The 19,724-nt window shown below is 41.0% G+C and overlaps 1 protein-coding gene across 1 annotated transcript in view; it reads left to right on the forward strand.

Annotated features, from left to right (window-relative positions):
* Positions 1–2,847: 2,847 nt before the first annotated feature.
* Positions 2,848–19,724, forward strand: part of LOC309793384 (RAD52 motif-containing protein 1-like) — a gene marked incomplete at its 5' end in the record, with an annotated part of 76,366 nt that continues 59,489 nt past the window's right edge. Inside the window, one exon of the mRNA XM_082603856.1 lies at positions 2,848–2,937. Coding sequence (XP_082459982.1) covers positions 2,848–2,937 — 90 coding nt within the window. The remainder of the gene's footprint in view (positions 2,938–19,724) is intronic.

The raw sequence follows: 19,724 nt of genomic DNA on the forward strand, positions 1-19,724 counted from the left end.
GGTGGTTGGCCACCGAGCAGGTTGTCACACGAAGCATTCTAAAATGGGAAATGCCATAGTACTGAAGTTCGTGGTGAAGCGAGGGTCTGTGTCTTTGAACACATCGCTTTTTTAGTCTGTCCTTTTGGCTGGGAAGCTGGGACACTATTTTTAGGTAAGGCGGGAGTTTTGGGGAGTCAGTAAGTGCCTCTCTATCAGCTGGTGTGCTTGATTTTTGCAGTTGTTAGCAAGAAGTTTCTAATACCATAAGTATTCAATCTACATTGTTTTAAAGTCTGTATACATTTATGGACAGTCCAGTGTTTTACTGGAGCAGGGAGTGATGCCAAAATAACAGGGGAAATCATTTCTACTTGCAAAGGACCTTGTGTAGTTTAAAACTATAGAGCATATTCATGAAAGGCTAAGAATATTGCAGAGGGACCTACAACTAAGTAGACCAGATCTTACACATGCACTTTTGTCCTCTGTTTAAGAAGTAGGCATGGTATTGATATTAAATGCAAATTAGTCTATAATTATCTGTCAGACTCTATTTAAGATTCTAAATACAGGCCCAGCACAAGAAGTAAGGCCCTTTGCCTGTTGTTTTAAATGCTTAACAGTTTGAAATGCATAGTAGATTTGGGGCCAAGTTTATCAACTTGTCGATAAACAAGAGATGGGGAGGAGCTACTTAAAAATTATAAACAAAGTGTTATGGCTGTTTATTTCCATAAACTTAGATAAGTATACATGCAAATATAATTTGATTTCTAAATAATAGTTTGAATTGTTTTCCAGGAGAGAAGTATGATATGTGTGGAGAGTGTGGCCGCAGCAGCTTGTAGTTCATTTAAATTGCTGGGTGTAGTCAGGATGACTTCGGTAGCACTGGCTAGGAGCCACATAAAACTTAGTGGTCTGTCACTTCACCGGTGGCTGAGATTATACTTTTGAGCTATCCTGAATTTAATAAGGTTAATATTCCTCTTTCAAAAATAAATAGTAGATATAACATGAAGATTTTTAATTTATATGTATATATATGTGTGTACATATATATTTATATATGTATCTATCTTTATTTTAAAAGCTACCAATTGTCTAAAGCAAATTGAACGTTTTTCAGCATACTACTAAAGAGTCATACCAACTTGTTTACTGGTGTAAATTGTATTGGGTCAGTTTCTCCAAGGGCAGGAAGTTGTCTGGTAAAGCCAGAATTTGTTTTTTTTGTTTTGTTTTTTTTGCGGTAGGCAGGCCTCTCACTGCTGTGGCCTCTCCCGTTGTGGAGCACAGGCTCCGGACGCGCAGGCTCAGCGGCCATGGCTCACGGGCCCAGCCGCTCCGCGGCATGTGGGATCTTCCCGGACCGGGGTACGAACCCGTGTCCCCTGCATCAGCAGGCGGACTCTCAACCACTGCGCCACCAGAGAAGCCCCTAAAGCCAGAATTTGTGTGTTCAACTTGTTTTGACCCCCAGAAACCCTGATTCATCATTAGGTTCTTCAAAGAATGCAGGCACATTTTTTTGAGTAAACCATTGCGACGTGTGAATGTTTGTGATTTTTGTTATTTCTGTGCCATATTTTAGGTGTTCTCGGAACATCTGAATTTGCCTTTTTGCTTTCTTCTGTCGATATTCTCCTAGTGGTGAAAATAATCCTGTGAGGCGAGCTTCCTTTCAGTAGGCAATATGTGTAACTAATATAGTTTAAAAACTTATTTATTTTTATGTAAAACTGATGCATGCTATGGTCAACAAATCCAAGCAGTGCTAAGTGTATATAGGAAAAAAGATAAAAAGCCTCTGCTCTCCTTCCTCCATCGTTAGCCATGTCCCCCTAATCTGACCGTAGAAAGCAGTTGGTGTTACTTGGTGTTTGGAAGACCTCTCTTGACTCGGTGCGCGGGCAGTAGTGAAAGCAGAGGGAGAAGTCATGGAAGGCATGGCCACGGAACCCGTTTAGGTGTTAGGCAGGTATTCCACCCTTATTTCCTGTGATGTTAATTAATATTGATCATCTTAAACTTCCATTAGTTTAAGATAACTGTAATTGAATTGTTAGTGAAACACTCAAACAGTTAATTGCATTGTCAGGTTGGTAAAGTTTTGATTTGTTGATCTTGTAAGGAAATAAATATTTGGAAATTGAATTCACGTAACCTTAGGGCTGGGAGTAATGTTGGTAATTATCATCTGTGGAATTTTATGATGAGATGCACAGTATACTTACTCTAGGCTTTTTATAACTCATTATGTTTCCTTTAGTTTTCAGAACAACTCCAAGATAGCTGTTATTTCTGCTTTGCAGAGGAGATTTAGGTTAAATGTGAATTAACGAACATAACGTCGCAAGACCAGTAAGTGGTGGTGCTGGCGCTGTGCCTTGGAAAGGGCGTTCTCTTTCCACTGCAGTATGCTCTGCTGCTTCTATCTAGTCTGTCTTATTTTCCAGATGAGGAAATTGAGGCCTGGAGAAGTCAAGTGACTTTCCCAAGGTCATACAGCTGATTAGTAGTAACATTAAACCAAACTTTTATCTCAGGACTCTTGGTCCTGGCTGGTTATGCTACATTTTACTGAAGTACTGTGGACCAAAGGACCATATGCTGTGACCACTGGATACAAATGCTTCAGAACTGATACATCAGCAGTGGTGTTTTCTAGTATGTATTCAAAGGTTCCTTCTCTCTCTTTCAGAAATTATAAAGAGCTCTGATGGGCTCTTTGGGTGATACCCAGTGCAGTGAACTGCAGGTGAGTAAGGTCTGGGAGAGCCTTATTTACAAAGCAAGGACTTGGTAATGCCTGAGGAAAAGACCAAAGGGACTTAATCTAGAGGAGGGTGTCTGGTCAGCAAGATGAGCTGGGACAAGGTGGAGGAAGTAGGGCCCTGGTGCAGCAGCGGTGACCTGACTCAATTGGCTACTTCTGGGGCCGACTGGATGATGGTGAACCTACTCCAAACAGACTGCCTGATGCTTTGTCAGTTTGTTTGAAGAGAAGTGAGGGTAGGTTAATCTTCCACTTCTGTTTTGCATGAGTAACTGCACAGGGATTCAACCTATCTGCATATGATTGGCTCTTCAGAGGTCCTTCAGTTTTTGTGTCAACATTCTTGAGTGTTGACCGCCCAGTGCTCTGATGAACAGGTTAAGTGTTAAATTGTCTGTTTTTCCTGTTATCTACTATGTGTGTATTGTCATGAATGACTATATATCTGCATTTCTGAGGATCTGGATACCAGGAACATACCAATGGAAACAGAAGGTTAAACTTTTTCCCTAATGGTTGTATTAGTCCTTCAAATTATTTGTTTATTGCTGAAATGCCCTAAGAATGACATTTTAGTCTTGAGTATTTATTATTTCACAGTAATTAATCTTCTTGGTCCATTATAGTATCTTGGCCATTCAGTATTAAACTAAGAAAATGGTAATACTACAGAAAAACAATTAGAAGACTGTTCTAATATTGTCCTTGTGGGGCATCAGTGCTAAAATTATTTTTTGATGTATTTTTAATGCTAGTCCCAGAGACTTTAATGAGACAATGCTATATACTTTTAGGGTTTATAATTAAACTTAGGCTTGGCTACTTATTGATTGCTAAAGTAAAACATTGTTGTAGGGGTTCTTTGTTTCTTGAGTTAGGGTAGTTTGCACGATTCATCCCCCACAGGTTCATGGGGATGATCAGAAGGCTAGCTGAGCTGGTTTCTTGGTCCTTGGAAAGCTGGGGTCTGGGTTGTCATAGGTCATTGTGATAAGAACTACATGAGCGTTCTCAGTTAAGGCCAAAGTGAGCAATAAAAGAGAGGTGTGGACCTCTTCCTGAGACTATATCGAGTTTGCATCCTGGGACCCCTAAGTTTGCTCAGTATGGTAGAACTTTCTCTCTTAAATTATAAAATAATTTAAGAATTGTTATTAAGTAAATTGTTAAATATTTGGGTTACTACCCCTAAAACAGTTGATTTTATTTTTGGCATTCTGTTAAAAATATATATAGAGGGATATATATCTCTCTATATCTATCTATATATACATACACACACACATAGATTATTGTACTCCTTTTTAATTATAATGTATATAATTTGAATTTTTCCTACTTATTAGATTATGAAACATTTCCATGTTATAGTTGTCACAATTTTAATTGACATGATTACACTTTGAGAGGCTGCAAAATATTTCATCAAGTCATGCCGTCAATAATTTACTTAACTCTTTTTATGTTAGTTATTTATGTTGCTGGCTCGTTTTCAGTTAATACTTTAATGTACATTATTGTAGATATTATTGTCCTTTTCTTCTGGCTCATTATATCTCTAGGATAAATTTTTGAATGCATTATTGTGTTAAATGGTATGAATGTTTTTATGGTTTTTGATATATATATCGCCATCCTGTTTTTCAAGAATGTTATACCAGTTTGTACTACTAAGAGATATACAGATGTACCTGTTTCGCCATAACTGGATATAAATACATTTTTTCCTTAAAAGTTTTTGCTTATTTAATAGTGTAAAGTGGCATTTGTACTTCTTTGTTCTATAATGTTGAATTTTTCTCTTTGAGTCTCTTCATGGTGAATTGTTTGTTCATATCCTTTGCTATTTTAATCAGTAAACTATCGATGTGGGCTTTGGATGGTAAGGCAAGTATAACCAGCTAATAAACAGGTGATTATTAAAAAGATGATCAGAACCTGTTCGGGGAGAATGTTCAGAGAGAGTCTAGTCTGGATGGTAAGTTTTCTTGAGAACATAGTGGTTGAAGGGGAACGGGTGAGTTATTCCAAGGTTCAGCTCAGCACATGTTTAGTGCGCATCCATTGTGTACCACGTGTTGCATCCTCTTAGTGCTTCTCAAGTCATCGTGGCGTATACTTGGCTGAAGGAGGAGGCTGCTTGAGGCTGCTTGAGGCTTGACTTGTGGGACTTTGGCTGCTGAAGTCTCTTTGTGGAGGGCTGAGGGGATGACTGACTAGAACCTCTTTAGCTCATTCAGGGCATACCACAGTGCCACGGCACAGTCTTTGAGAAGCTCTGTTCTGAAGGATACAAAGACGAATAAAGCATCATTTCCTCTGACAAGGAGCGAATCATCTAGTAGAGAGAGTAGGGGCACCAAAACAAGAAAGGACTAATAGGAATTTGAAGGGTGCTGTAAGAGGGGTTCAGACAAGGTGCTTAGGGGTTCAGTGGACGGAGTGATACTGCCCCCTTGGGGATGTAAGGGAACGCTTCAACTGAGGAGGTGGCATTTAAATTGCACCACTGTGAAATTGAGGCGCCAGGGCAAGAAGAGGGCATTCTGGAGGGAAGGGTAGCTTGAGCAAAGGCTGAGGGGTGGTGTTGGAAATGAGGTGGATGTCCGGAAACTGAGTATCCAAATTACCCGGACCCTGGGTTACATGAAAGAACATAGTGGACAGTGAGGCTGTTGAGAGGTCATGACTGGGTTTTGGAGAATGCATATGATGGATTGTGAGTGAGGAGAAACTAGAGACAGGGTTTTCAGTCGAGTTCATGGCACTACTCCAGGTGAGGGATGATGAGTGCCTGAGTTAGTGTGCTTGGGAATGAAAGGAGGTGGTGGAGTCGAGAGGTACTTTGGAGGTTGAACAGAGAGATGTGGTGACTGATTAGGTAGGAGGGGAAGGAACAGTCAGTTCTGTGTCTTAAGTCAGAGATGATGCTGAGGTATTTGTGGTTGGATGGCTGGCAGAATGGGACAGCAGGAATACAGAGGTCAGGAGGAAGAGCAGGTCTTAGGGGTTTAGAATAGAGAAAAGATGATTTTGGTTTTGTGTGTTGAGTTTAAGGAACTAGTAGAAAGGTGAAATCAGAATCTTAACCCTGGAAGGAACAGATGAGGAAGTTCAGGGCCCAGAGGAGCTAGAGGGACCAGTGAGGTCTCACAGTTAGATAAAGCAGAGTGAAGACTGAAGCTTCCTGATTCCCAGTGCAGCACTCTCTTCAGTGCCTCAGACTGAGAAACTTCTCTGCTGTGGTGTTTTCCTCGCACCCAGGTGTGCTCAATAGGAAGTTGGAAGTGGCAGAGCTTATGTTGGGAGTGAAGAGTTTATTTTTTAATTACATTTTTTTATTATGGAAAATTTCAGATGTATAGAAGTGGAAAGGGTATAATCAATCCCACTGTACCCATTGTTCAACTTTAATAGTTAGTGATGTTGTTTCCTCTGTTTCCTCCCTCTCCATCAATTCTATTGAAGCAAATCGGATAAAGTGTTTTGGTGAACTTGAACTCTGGGTATCTGTAGCTAAGGAGAATTGAACAGTTCAGTAGCGTATGTTCTGAGCTTTCTGGGTGGGGGTCTAGAGTGAACAGAAGTAGCATTAATTGCCAGAATTCCTGGGCAAGTCACTTACGTCTTCTGAGCCTTCGTTTGTCTGTGAGACGGAGGTAATAATGGCAGCGTCACAGAATCACCTGAGATAAGGTGTAGAAAACCCTCTGTGAACTGTGAGCCTGAAGTGTTATGCAGATTTTAGTTGTTGGTAATAACAGAAAGGTAGTGCTATTCCTTTGGGCTTCTGTGTTGCTGGCATTCAATACATTTTTATTATTCAACAAAGAATGATGTGAGGTACCTGAGGCTTCAACAGGGAACAAAACAGACAAAATCTCAGCTCTCCTGGAACTCATGTTCTAGGTCTGGAGTATAATAGGAAGCTACTACCTTCATAGTGATTAGTGTGGGCCAGACACTGTTCTAAGTGCTTTCATATTTTACCCTATTTAATTCTTGCAGTAATGCCTTGAAGTGTAGCCCTGTTATTATTCCCATTTTGCAGATTTGGAAATCAAAGCAGATTTTTAAGCAGATTGCCTCAGGTCACAATGCCAGGATTCAGATTCAGGCAGAGCTGGCTTCAAGCCTGTACTCTTACCCCTGTGCCATTAAAACGCTTTAGCTCATTCATGGCGTACTAGTGTTTGGTACAAATACAAAAGGTAGGCCCTGATTGAAATTATTCCTAAACAAGTAAGTGTTCTCTTCTTGAGGGAGAAAAAAAGACAAAACCAAATGAAAAAAATGGCAGTACACAGTTCTCTGTGGATGGGGGTATATTAGTATTCTTACACAGAAAAGAATGTTTCTTCCTAACTTTTTATAGGCTTCAGCAACTTTCTTGGATTCTTTAGATACAAATGGCCACCTCAGTGGAACGAAGTCATTTTCCTGCTGGTACTTGGGAAGAGTCTCTTCTTGAATGAATCTCCTTCTTGCTTACAATTCTTCTTTTTTCTCCTACTCCTCTCTTTCCTTACCTTGGGGCAGTTCCCTTCTCTGATTTCCCCTGTTGTCTGATCCTCCTTTTCCTCACAGCTGTGGTGTCCCTTCCCAGTGTCATCAGCTGCCCATGTTCTCAGGGATTTCCTTCCTTCTGCTTTTGCCTTCTCTTCCCTAGCCTGCCTCTGTCCGTCTTCTTGGGCCTTACCCTCTGTTGTGGCTCTTCTGAGTTTCTTCAGCGGGACTAACGTCAGGACCAATTTCCCGCCTCTGGCTCTGGCTCTGCCTTGCCAGCTCGTGGTTCTTCTTCCTGGGCAGGGAAGATGGGGAAATGGGCAGTGAGCATTCCTTAAGTTTGCATCAGGATTAGGACATGGGCCTCACTCCTTTTAAGGAGGGTTAGGAGGGTATTATGGCTTGCATACCTGTGGGGTTTTTTTTGAATATTGTTAAAATATACATAACATAAAATTTACCATTTTAATCATTTTAGCATACAATTCAGTGTCATTAAGTGCATTCACATTGTTGTACAACCATCACCACCATCCATCTCCAGAACTTCATCTTCCCAAATTGAAGTCTGTACTCATTAAACACTAACCCTCCATCCCCCTCTCCCTCAAGCACCTGGCAAACATCATTCTACTTTCTGTTTCTCAGAATTTGAATAGGGTCCATTCATACCATAGGTACCTCATGTAAGTGCACTGATACAATATTTGTCTTTTTGTGACTGGCTAATTTCACTTAGCCTGTCTTCAAGGTTCATCCATATTGTAGCACGTGGCAGCATTTTCTTCCTTTTTAAGGCTAAATACTATGCCATTGTATGTAAATACCACATTTTTTTAAATCCGTCCAGTTTTTGATAGACACTCAGGTTGCTTCCACGTTTTGGCTGTTGTGAATAATGTTGCTGTGAACTTGGGTGTATACATATCTGTTCAGGTCCCTACTTTCAGTTCTTTCAGGAAATACCCAGAAGAATTGTTAGATCATATGGTAATTCTGTGTTTAATTTTTTGAGGAATCCCCATATTGTATTCCATAGCAGTAGCACCGTTTGATGTCCACCAGAAATGTAAAAGGGTTCCAATTTCTCCACATCCTCACAAACAGTTATTTTCTATTTTTCGGATAGTAGCCATCCTAATGGGTGTGAAATGATAATATATACTTGTTTTTAAAGGTGTTTTATGTAGAATAATAGAATTTCAGGACTGGAAATGGTATTAAAGATTTCTGGTTCAATTAGCTGTAGACAGCAACAAATGTTCTCATATGTCTTAGCATTTTCACTTCTTTCTCAGTTGGAGAAAGGCATTTTGGGCAGATGGGTCTCTACTGGATCTTCGGCTCAAGATGAACTATGTCTGACCCAGGCAGGGTACATGGAATGCAGCTTTGCCAGAGATCTGCTCTTCTCTTCTGCCAGTGACTCTCTTTCTTATACTTCTTTACAGTTTCCAACTGTGTCTTCTGGGTTATTTAATCTTCTTTCCAGCTTCTTTAAGGGATAAGGTAATTGTATTCAAATAAACATTTTTATTTAAAAAAACTAGGTAAGTTAGCAATTAATGAGCCCAAGATCAGTATAAACTGCTCAGATGATTAAAAAGACTATTCAATATCAATTTGAAGGAAACCTAAATATTACTCCTGGATGTTAGCTATAATTCCTTACTATGGAAAATAAGTCACCCCTTTTCAATTTTTTTTTTAATTTGGAGGAGATGAGTTAAGCAGCATAAAATAAAATATATTTTATATTTACGAGAAGATTATAACTTCTGGATTAGTTTGGGTTTTGAATCATTTTTAAGTTAAAGAAAACTGTTAGGGCCTCCCTGGTGGCGCAGTGGTTGAGAGTCCGCCTGCCGATGCAGGGGATACGGGTTCGTGCCCCGGTCTGGGAGGATCCCATATGCCGCGGAGCGGCTGGGCCCGTGAGCCATGGCCGCTGGGCCTGCGCATCCGGAGCCTGTGCTCCGCAACGGGGGAGGCCACAACAGTGAGAGGCCCGCATACCGCAAAAAGAAAAAAAAAAAAAAAAAGAAAACTGTTAGTTTAATTTATATTATGAAAATCTTTACGCCTACAGCAAAGTTGTAAGAATAGTATAATCAATACCCAATTGTTAGCGTTATGTCATAATTTGCCTTGTCTCCCTTTCTCTGTCAAATAGATAGAATTTTTTTTTCCTGAGCCAGCTGAAAGTAAGTGGCAGACATCTTACATGGCATTTCATTCATACTTCATCATGTGTCTCCTAAGAATGAGGACATATTTCTTCATAAACATAATACCATTATCACACCTAAGAAGATAATTCAGTAATACTAATAGTTATACTATCAGATATCAAGTCCATGTATAATTTTTCCTATTTCTTCCCAAAATATATTTTATTTCTTTAGTTTGTTTTTGACTCTTTAGTTTCTTTTTTTTAAATTAATTTATTTAATGTATTTATTTTTGGCTGCGTTGGGTCTTCGTTGCTGTGTGTGGGCTTTCTCTAGTTGCGGCGAGCAGGGGCTACTCTTCATTGCGGTGCACGCGCTTCTCACTGTGTTGGCTTCCCTTGTTGTGGAGCACGGGCTCTAGGCGTGTGGGCTTCAGCAGTTGTGGCGCACGGGCTTACTTGCTCTGCAGCATGTGGGATCTTCCCGGACCAGGGCTCAAACCCGTGTCCCCTGCACTGGCAGGCGGATTCTTTACCACTGCCCCACCAGTTCTTCTTTTATCAAAAAATTATTTCCTCATTTGTTTTTATGTGATGATGCCTTTATTTATTTATTTTTATTATTGTTTATTTTTGGCTGTGTTGGGTCTTTGTTGCTGCGTGCGGGCTTTCTCTAGTTGTGGCAAGTGGGGGCTACTCTTTATTGTGGTGCGCGGAATTCTCATTGTGGTGGCTTCTCTTGTTGCGGAGCACGGGCTCTAAGTGCGCAGGCTTCAGTAATTGCAGCACCCAGGCTCAGTAGTTGCGGCACACAGGCCCTAGAGTGCGTGGGCTTCAGTAGTTGCGGCGTGTGGCCTCAGTAGTTGTGGCTCGCAGGCTCTAGAGCGCAGGCTCAGTAGTTGTGACGTACGGGCTTAGTTGCTCTGCGGTATGTGGGATCTTCTCGGACCAGGGCTGGAACCCGTGTCCCCTGCATTGGGAGATGGATTCTTAACGACTGCACCACCAGGAAAGTCCCAGACGTTCCTTTTTTTAATGACAATTTTGAAGAGTCCTGGTTCATGTATTTCATAGACTGTCCCTCAACTTGGGTTTGTGTGATGTTCTCCTCATGACTGGAATGGAGTTAGGGTTTTGGGGAAGGAGATGTTTACTTTTAATATTTTGTTTCATCTCTCTCTCTTGGATTTTTATATAAGATATTCAGAGCATATAGATATATATTTTAAAAAGCATGCTTGTAGACTATTATTTTATAATCTGCTTGCTATTTTGTAATCTGGTTGGGATGATGGTGGTATGCTTTTTTTTTTTTTTTTTCAGTACGCGGCCTCTCACTGTTGTGGCCTCTCCTGTTGCGGAGCACAGGCTCCGGACGCGCAGGTTCAGTGGCCACGGCTCACAAGCCTGGCCGCTCCGCGGCATGTGGGATCTTCCCGAACCGGGGCACGAACCCGTGTCCCCTGCATCGGCAGGCGGACTCTCAACCACTGCGCCACCAGGGATGCCCATTTTTTATTTTTTTGCGGTACGCGGGCCTCTCACTGTTGTGGCCTCTCCTGTTGTGGAGCACAGGCGCCGGACGCGCAGGCTCAACGGCCATGGCTCACGGGCCCAACCGCTCCACGGCATGTGGGATCTTCCCGGACTGGGGCACGAACCCGTGTCCCCTGCATCGGCAGGTGGACTCTCAACCACTGCGCCACCAGGGAAGCCCGGTACACTTTTGTTTTAATTATGCAGTTGGCTCTCTTGCGTTGATGTACATTTTATTTATAAAGCTCCACTGCTTTGGATTATGATGTGTTTACAAGGCTACACAGATAATCTGGAAGGGAAAATGAAGAAATACAAATGACAGAAAATATTTTATAATAATAAAATTTTCTTGGCAAGCAGCAACCTTTTCTCAAAGTCAGTCTTTTAATATAATTTGCTTGCCTCATAAATATGGATTTTTTGTTTTTTCATATCTTTATTGATTAGTAAGCATAGTAAATGACTTGGGAGGAATCTCACTCTCTTCAAGAAATAATTTGGAATTATTGATCCAGAATGCTGACAGTTCTCAAAAATGGGTCAGGAAAATCAAAGTAATAGATGGAAAAACAATCTCAATTTTAGCTCTTGATATAACTTTTCTTAAAGTTAGGGTTCTTTTTTATAATTTAAGTTACTAAAACAGATGGTGGAAGGTCCATCAAGATATTTATTTTATGTATTTAAAGCATTTTACTTTGCTGTATTGAATTCCATTCATTCTGGAATTTAGGAGAATTTACCTCTTTATGAAAGAGATGATTCAAAGTAGAAAATGATTGCTGACCTTCGCTTCCAGTTTTCTTCTCAATAGACTTAGTCTCTCTTCTAATGCTTCTTGCATACTCAGTAATTGTATAAGTTTTAGAGAAAAATGCAAGTCTGGCTGAATATTAAGCACAGTACACTAAATAAAGCTTTTTTCCTTTGCAGAATATTTTACATGTGTGTCCCATAGATTCATCAGAGATTCTAGTTTTGGATAAAGGCAAGTACATTTAAAGACAATACAACATCCCTGTCTATGACATTGGCATTCAAATGAGAAGTGAATTTGGTTCAGGACAGTTCTTGAACTGCTTAGCATTTAGGTTATTTTAGGTCAACTCTTTGGGAAATTCAATTAGAGTATTTATTGAATGGTTTTAGTGAGCTGATTGGTTGTCATGTCATGTCATAGATGATATAAAACATGACTCCTATTTATAAAATAGTTGTGTTGGTCAGATAAGGCATCTTACATGATGTATTTAATCCAAGATAATGGATGAGTAAGAGGCAGATCATTGTCTAGGAAGTAATTTTGGTTTTGAGAGAGGCATTCTTAGGGAAATAGGCCTTGAAGTGTTCATTTAGAGCTGGGCAGGATTGAGGTCCGGAGAGAGGAGGGAAAGGATATTTGGGTAGAGGGAAGGGCATTGGCAGAGCCTCAGAGGCCTGACGGTTCCTGGGGCCTGTGTGGGAATGGTGGGAAAGTTGGGTTGCAGTCAGCCTGTGGGTGGCCTGGACGTTGGGTAATGAGCGTGGCCGTCAGTTTATGGGCGCCCTCTCTAGAGTGGTGTGTAACTTGCTTCCTCCCTGAGGAAGTGTGACACGCTTGTGCTAGCTGCAGTGTCTTCCCCACAGCTGTGCTGTCCATTGAGGAGAAGGGGGCCTGCTCTGCCATGGCTTCCTTACTCCTCAGGGTATGGCGTGTGAGTTATTTTAATAACGTATCAATCTGCCTTTTCTTTCTTTTGTCACAATGCATTTACTTTCTAACGTGGTCTTGTTTTCAGGGTAATAATTGGGTTTCCACAGGGAAAATAATAATGTGTGAGGCAAATTATTGACTTAAAAAATGAATCTCTAATATTTTTCTAGTAGTTCTTCTTTTGTTTAAATTTTTGTTTCGTTAGTTATGTAAAGAAACTTATGGATAGTAATTTCTGCTCAGGTGGATAGTGGTACTGTTTAGCACAGCTCATTGGTCTTCTGAAACCTTTGCAAATGCAGTCTGATTCATTCCAGCCAAGTTAATTATGAGGTACATCATTTTTTTCCCTTAATGGAGACAAATGTAAAAGACAGAGATACAGAAATCATCTTCAGTTTAGATTGAAGAAATTTTAGTTACTACTCTTTGTTCCTGCTATTTGATCACAGTTTATTTTTATTTTTTGAAGTCTGTCTCTAATCAAATAAGATTTAATGTTTTAGAAGTAATAGAGGACCATGACTAAACTAATAAGAAAAGTTAATTTAAGGACAAGAATTGATTTTTAAAAACATAAAAGTACATTTCATGACTTGATTTCAAGATGATCTGCTCGGGCTGGTGCAACGTCACGCCGACCTCTGCCGCTGCAGGCTTGCCCCGCACTCCGTGCCCCTCCCTCCCGCCCGGCCTGAGTGAGCCAGAGTCCCCGAAGAGGCTTCTCCTTTAACCCTGTCCTATCTGAGCGAAGAACAGACGCCCTCCAGCGACCTACACGCAGAGGCGGGGCCAAATCCAAAGCTGAGACCCAGGAGCTGTGAGAACAAAGAAGAGAAAGGGAAACCTCTCCCAGCAGCCTCAGAAGCAGCGGATTAAAGCTCCACAATCAACTTGATGTACCCTGCATCTGCGGAATACATGAATAGACAACACATCATCCCAAATTGAGGAGCCCGGAGTCAGTGCTGTGCCTCTGAGGTGGGAGAGCCAACTTCAGGACACTGGTCCACAAGAGACCTCCCAGCTCCACATAATATCAAACGGCGAAAATCTTCCAGAGATCTCCATCTCAACACCAGCACCCAGCTTCACTCAACGACCAGCAGGCTACAGTGCTGGACACCCTGAGCCAAACAACTAGCAAGACAGGAACACAACGCCACCCATTAGCAGAGAGGTGGCCTAAAATCATAAAAAGTCCACAGACACCCCAAAACACACCACCAGACGTGGACCTGCCCACCAGAAAGACAAGATCCAGCCTCATCCACCAGAACACAGGCACTAGTCCCCTCCACCAGGAAGCCTACACAACCCACTAAACCAACCTTAGCCACTGGGGACAGACACCAAAAACAACAGGAACTACGAACCTGCAGCCTGCAAAAAGGAGACCCCAAACACAGTAACATAAGCAAAATGAGAAGACAGAAAAACACACAGCAGGAGAAGGAGCAAGATAAAAACCCACCAGACCTAACAAATGAAGAGGTAATAGGCACTCTACCTGAAAAAGAATTCAGAATAATGATGGTAAAGATGATCCAAGATTCTATTTCCCAGATCCAAAATCTTGGAAATAGAATAGACAAAATGCAAGAAACAGTTAACAAGGACCTAGAAGAACTAAAGATGAATCAAACATCGATTAAAAACACAATACATGAAATAAAAAATACTCTAGATGGGATCAATAGCAGAATAACTGAGGCAGAAGAACGGATAAGTGAGGTGGAAGATAAAATAGTGGAAATAACTGCTGCAGAGCAAAATAAAGAAAAAAGAATGAAAAGAACAGAGGACAGTCTCAGAGACCTCTGGGACAACATTAAACGCACCAACATTCGAATTATAGGGGTTCCAGAAGAAGAAGAGAAAAACAAGATGATCTGGTGGTATCCTTATACTGTCGCAGAAGGAAGTCCACAGTGGGACGAGAATGATGCTTACAAATCAGCACCCTTATTATCTATTACTGAACATGTCTTAGTCCAGGCCAGTCTGCCTACCACCTCTGTGGAACACTGTTGATTTCATTTTTCTTCCAGTATTTACTTTTGGTCCTGGACCAATTATCCAGCTGTGATGGGATTCTTCAAAAGTATCCTACATTTTGTACTTAGTGAACTAGTGATTGTTCTGTTTGCAGACATTCTTTCTGAGGCTCTACTCTTGCCTCGAAAACCTACATTTGCAGAAAGGGAAATGTATAGGTTCTCCTTTTCAATGTATTTATTTTTATTTATTTTTTATTTATTTTTGTCTGTGTTGGGTCTTCGTTTCTGTGCAAGGGCCTTCTCTAGTTGTGGCGAGCGGGGGCCACTCCTCATCATGGTGCGTGGGCCTCTCACTGCCGTGGCCCCTCTTGTTGCGGAGCACAGGCTCTAGATGCGCATGCTCAGTAGTTGTGGCTCACGGGCCCAGTTGCCCCGTGGCATGTGGGATCCTCCCATTCCAGGTCTCGAACCCGTGTCCCCCCCATCGGCAGGCAGACTCTCAACCACTGCGCCACCAGGGAAGCCCAGGTTTACCTTTTATTAACAAACTTATCCTTCTTTATTTCTTTCCAGTTTTTAAAAACCGTGTCCATTGTGACATTGAGATTCATATTTAAACATAATTTTAAAATTTTATTCTTAAAATTATCATACAGTAAAACTAACTTTTTTCTTTTATCCTGTTAATTTAACACGTGTAGTTTGTGCAACCATCACTACAATCAGAATACAGAATAATATTATCACCCCCCAGAATTCCCTGATGCTATCCTTTTATAGTTAACTGTCCCCATCCTATAACCTCTGCAACCTCTGACCTTTTCTCCATCCCTATAGTTTTGTCTTTTTGAGAATGTCCTATACATGGAATCATACATGTAAGCTTTTGAGACTGGGTTCTTTTACTCTGTCTTTGAGATTCATCTAAGTTATTGCATGTATTGAAAGTTTATTCCTTTTTATTACTGAGTAGTTTTCCATTGTCACTCATTAAAGGACATTTGCGTTGTTTCCAATTTTTAACATTTAGGAATAGAGCTGCTGTAAACATTTGTGTACAGACTTTTGTGCAAACATAGTTTTCATTTCTCTATCTCTAGGGTAGCTGTCTCTGGGGAGAGGGGATTGCTGGATGGTATAGTGAGTATATTTTTAACTTTATAAGAAACTGTCAACCCTTTTTCCAGAGTGTCTGTACCATTTTATACTCTCCCACTAGCAATGTACGAGAATTCCACCTATTCCACATCACTGACACTATCAGTGATTTTAATTTAGCCATTCTAATAGGTATGTGGTAGTATCTTATCATGGTTTTAATTTGCATTTCTCTGATGACTAATGCCATTGGACATCTTTTCATGTGCTTATTTGCCATCATTAGATCCTCTTGGTGGAGTGCCATTGAAATCTTTTGCCTAGCTTTTAATTGGGTTGTTTTCTTACTGTTGAGTCTTGAGAATTCTTTATATATTTGGATACAAATCCTTTTTCAGGTATGTGATTTGCCGTTGGTTTTTTCTCAGTCTTTAGCTTGGCTTCGTATCCTTCTAACATAATAGTGTCTTCCAAAGAGGAAAAAGGTTTAATTTTGAGAAAGTCCAGTCATAAATTTTTTTCTTTTTTATATTATACTAAGATGGGTAGATTTTAAAATAAGTTTCTGTTCTATAAAAGTGGTGAAAAGTAACTTAATGATGGGAATGTCCTCATAAAGTTGACTTTGTGGAAGGTGCAAATGTTATTTTCTGGAAAGGTAGTACTAATTAATATACCTCTTAGTCTTGGGAACATCTAGGACTTTTGTTTAACCAAAGGATGCAATTGGTTGAGGTTTGTGAGGGTTTTCACACTTTTTAAAAAAATGATGATCACTAATGTGGTTAAATATGTATACTTTCGTAATGCAGAACTATGTAGGAATTAGTCCTTAAGACTCTTCCAGGGTTAAAATAGTGGTATATTACATTCCCATTTGATGCTTTGGGGAGTGCCTGAGTTTGAGTTTCTGCTTCACTGGAACAGCATTAGAACTCTGAGTGTAGGTTCAGATTCAGTGTCATGGCTAAAAGCACGAGCTGCATCAGAATGTCTGCATTTGAATCCTGCCTTTTATTTACAGTGTAACTGTGGGTGAGTAACTTAACTTGTCTGTGCTTCAGTTTCCTTGTCTGTTAGTGGGAATGATAATAATAACATCCACCTTGTAAGGTCATTATGAGGACTCAAGCAGATTACATAATATAGTCATTTCAACGGCCTCTGGCCCGCAGGAAGCATTCAGCAAATGGCTCTTGTTATTATTCTTATTCTTATTGCTGAAATAGCTTTATGATAAAATTGTTTAAACAAATGTTTTGGAATATTTTCAAGAGTCAGGATAACCACATATCACACTAAGTCATTTCTCTCCCATGCCCACTTTTTTCTCTTGGCACTTGTTATTATTAATCAATACCTGTGACCAGTGTTTTTAATAATCATGTATATATACACTGTTTTACAAGCCAGCTATCAGTTCATTCCATTTTTCACATCCTGTGAGGTACTAATCAGATATACACATATACATCAGTTCGCTTCAGCTGCCTGAAATATCAACCTAAATTGGCTTAAGCTGGAAAGAAATTTGAGTTAGGCTCACCTAACTGCAAAGTCAGGCACAGCTAGCTGGATTCAGGGCTCAAGTAAAGTCATCGGGACTCAGGTTCTCCCCACGAGTCAACTCTGCCTTTTCCTGTATGGACTTCAGTTGTCGGAACTGTATGTTAGAAACTTGGCTGTAGCATATTCACCCCCTGTAGCCTGTCAGCGTTTAGATTCAGCCGGAAAGAGCGCCTGTCTCTTTCCCAGAAGCCTCAGCAAAAGTCTCATGATGTCTCATTGGCTCTTATGGGGTCACATGTCTGACCTGGAGCCAATCGCTGTTTGAGGCTGTGAGACTGGGATTGGCCAGTTCTGGTCACGTGTCACCCGTGGCTCTTTGGCGGAGTCGAGCCCACCGGAGCCACGCTGACTGAGAGGCGGGGAGAGGTACCTACTCTGAGGGAATTTGTGGGCTTTTATTACCAGAAAAAGGGCTGGACGCTGGCTGGTCAAACGACTAATGTGCTGTTAGGCTCTTTTTGTAGATCGGCAACGGATCACAGGGGTTAATGGATTTGAATTAGACCGGATTTGAATTAGAACCTTGGTTACTGATTCCAGCTTTTTTGTCTCCAGGAATGCCGTTCCCCACAGGGGCAGGAGTTTGCAGAAAGTTAGTGTTGTGTATTCTTTTGGTGAAAGTCGGATAATTTTTAACAGGAAGAGAAAGAGTCAAGGCAAATAGGGGTGGCCTTCTCAATGGGTGGACGTGGTGCTTCTTCCCACACTGGTGGGTTTAAGCGACTCAGCGCCCTTCTCCGGGCCTTTCTGTCCCCGTGGCAGAGGCTGTACAAGACCCAGCTTGGTCAGTGTCTGTCCGCTACATGGCAGGGTTGCATGCTGTAGACACGGGTGTATCCGTGTATCCCGGCCAAGAGTGTTGGCTACATGGTGAGGTGTGTCTGGTGCTGGCGTCGTTTAGAGGTAGTTTCTAGATCTCTGTATTTTTTATAGTCCATTTTAGTGTGGCTTGAGACATTGTCTCACTTTGACTTCGGCTGGCAGTTTCTATTTTATGTTTTTCCAGAAGACGCTTGAACTTCTTCAGGAGTATGTGTAGCCAGGTCATGCTGTTTTCTGAAGAACCAGAGAAGGCAGTTACCGGAGACCTGCCTTGTATGGAGAGCTACGCTACAGAAGTACCCGCAGTGAGGTTCAGGGAGACCGCAGTTAGAAATGAACTGTTGGGACCTGATTAATTGTGGTAGGCATCTTCATATCCAGTGCTGAGGTGGGCACCTGAGCCTACATATCAGAGACATTAACGCTTGAAATTAAGTCAGTTCCCCCCATAGCTCCCGGAGTTAGTAATTCTGTCCCTAATCTCTACTTCTGTGTTACTTTTATTGAGATATCCCTGGCTAATATGTTTGGTGATTAATGTTGATGGTAGGCTTTGTGATCTCCCCTCAGAGCCAGTTTTAGGGGTTAGCTTGTGTTTGTCAGTGATGTACAAGTACACTTGTTTCTCCAATGGCTATTGGAGAGCATAATCATTCTTATGATTGCATAATCATAACCATTATTATTTTACCGAGATGGTGAAAATGGGTGAAAATAATTCCTCTGTCAAGTAGATAAAGTAGTTACATAGCATGATATTTTATTTTCTAAAAATAGAGTGTTGTATGTTGAAATCTGTAAAGTGATTTCCACTTTGTATAAATTGAAAATATGGAATTTTAGTGAAATAACAATAGCTAACACTTACTGAGCACTCACTGTATGCCAGGCATTCTTTTAAGCACTTTACACGTATTATTTCGCTTAATTCTTAAGTGAAAATAAATAACCATAGGAGGTAGGTATTAGTTGTCTCCTTGCCATTTTAGAGGTGAGCAAGTTGAGATACTTGAGGCTAAGTCATTTGCTCCAGGTCACACAGCTGGTGAGTGACACAGTTGGTGAGTGACAGCTGGTGAGTTCTGAATGTAAGTCCTCTGGCTCCAAGCCTGTGCTTTGGATCACTATGCTGTGTTCTGTCCCTGGTAAAGATTTTAGCTCATGTGTTGTTAGTTTTTCTTTTCATTTTGCTTCTTTTTGTAATATTTTCTAGATGTGGGCTAGGAGTTTTATAGAGAAGATTTGCTAATTCTAGGACCTTTGGAATCCATGGATTTATCCATCTTCTGTTGCTGTTATTTGGCAAGCAAACACGCTATGCTTGTTTAGATCAGTAGGTGTCAACCAGGAATGATTTTGCCCCCCAGGGGACATTTGCTGATGTCTGGAGACAGACATCTTTAGTTGCCGTAAGTCAGGAGACGTGCTCCTGGCACCTAGTGGTCAGAGGCCAGGATGCTGCTGAAACATTTATGAAGCACAGGACAGCCTTCCGCAACAAAGAATTGTTCAGCCCAAAATGTCAATAGCATCAACTCTGGCCTATAGAATAAGTGACTGATGACC

The sequence above is a fragment of the Mesoplodon mirus genome (assembly GCF_964341445.2).
Source record: "Mesoplodon mirus genome assembly, chromosome: 18".
Lineage (NCBI taxonomy): Eukaryota > Metazoa > Chordata > Mammalia > Artiodactyla > Ziphiidae > Mesoplodon > Mesoplodon mirus.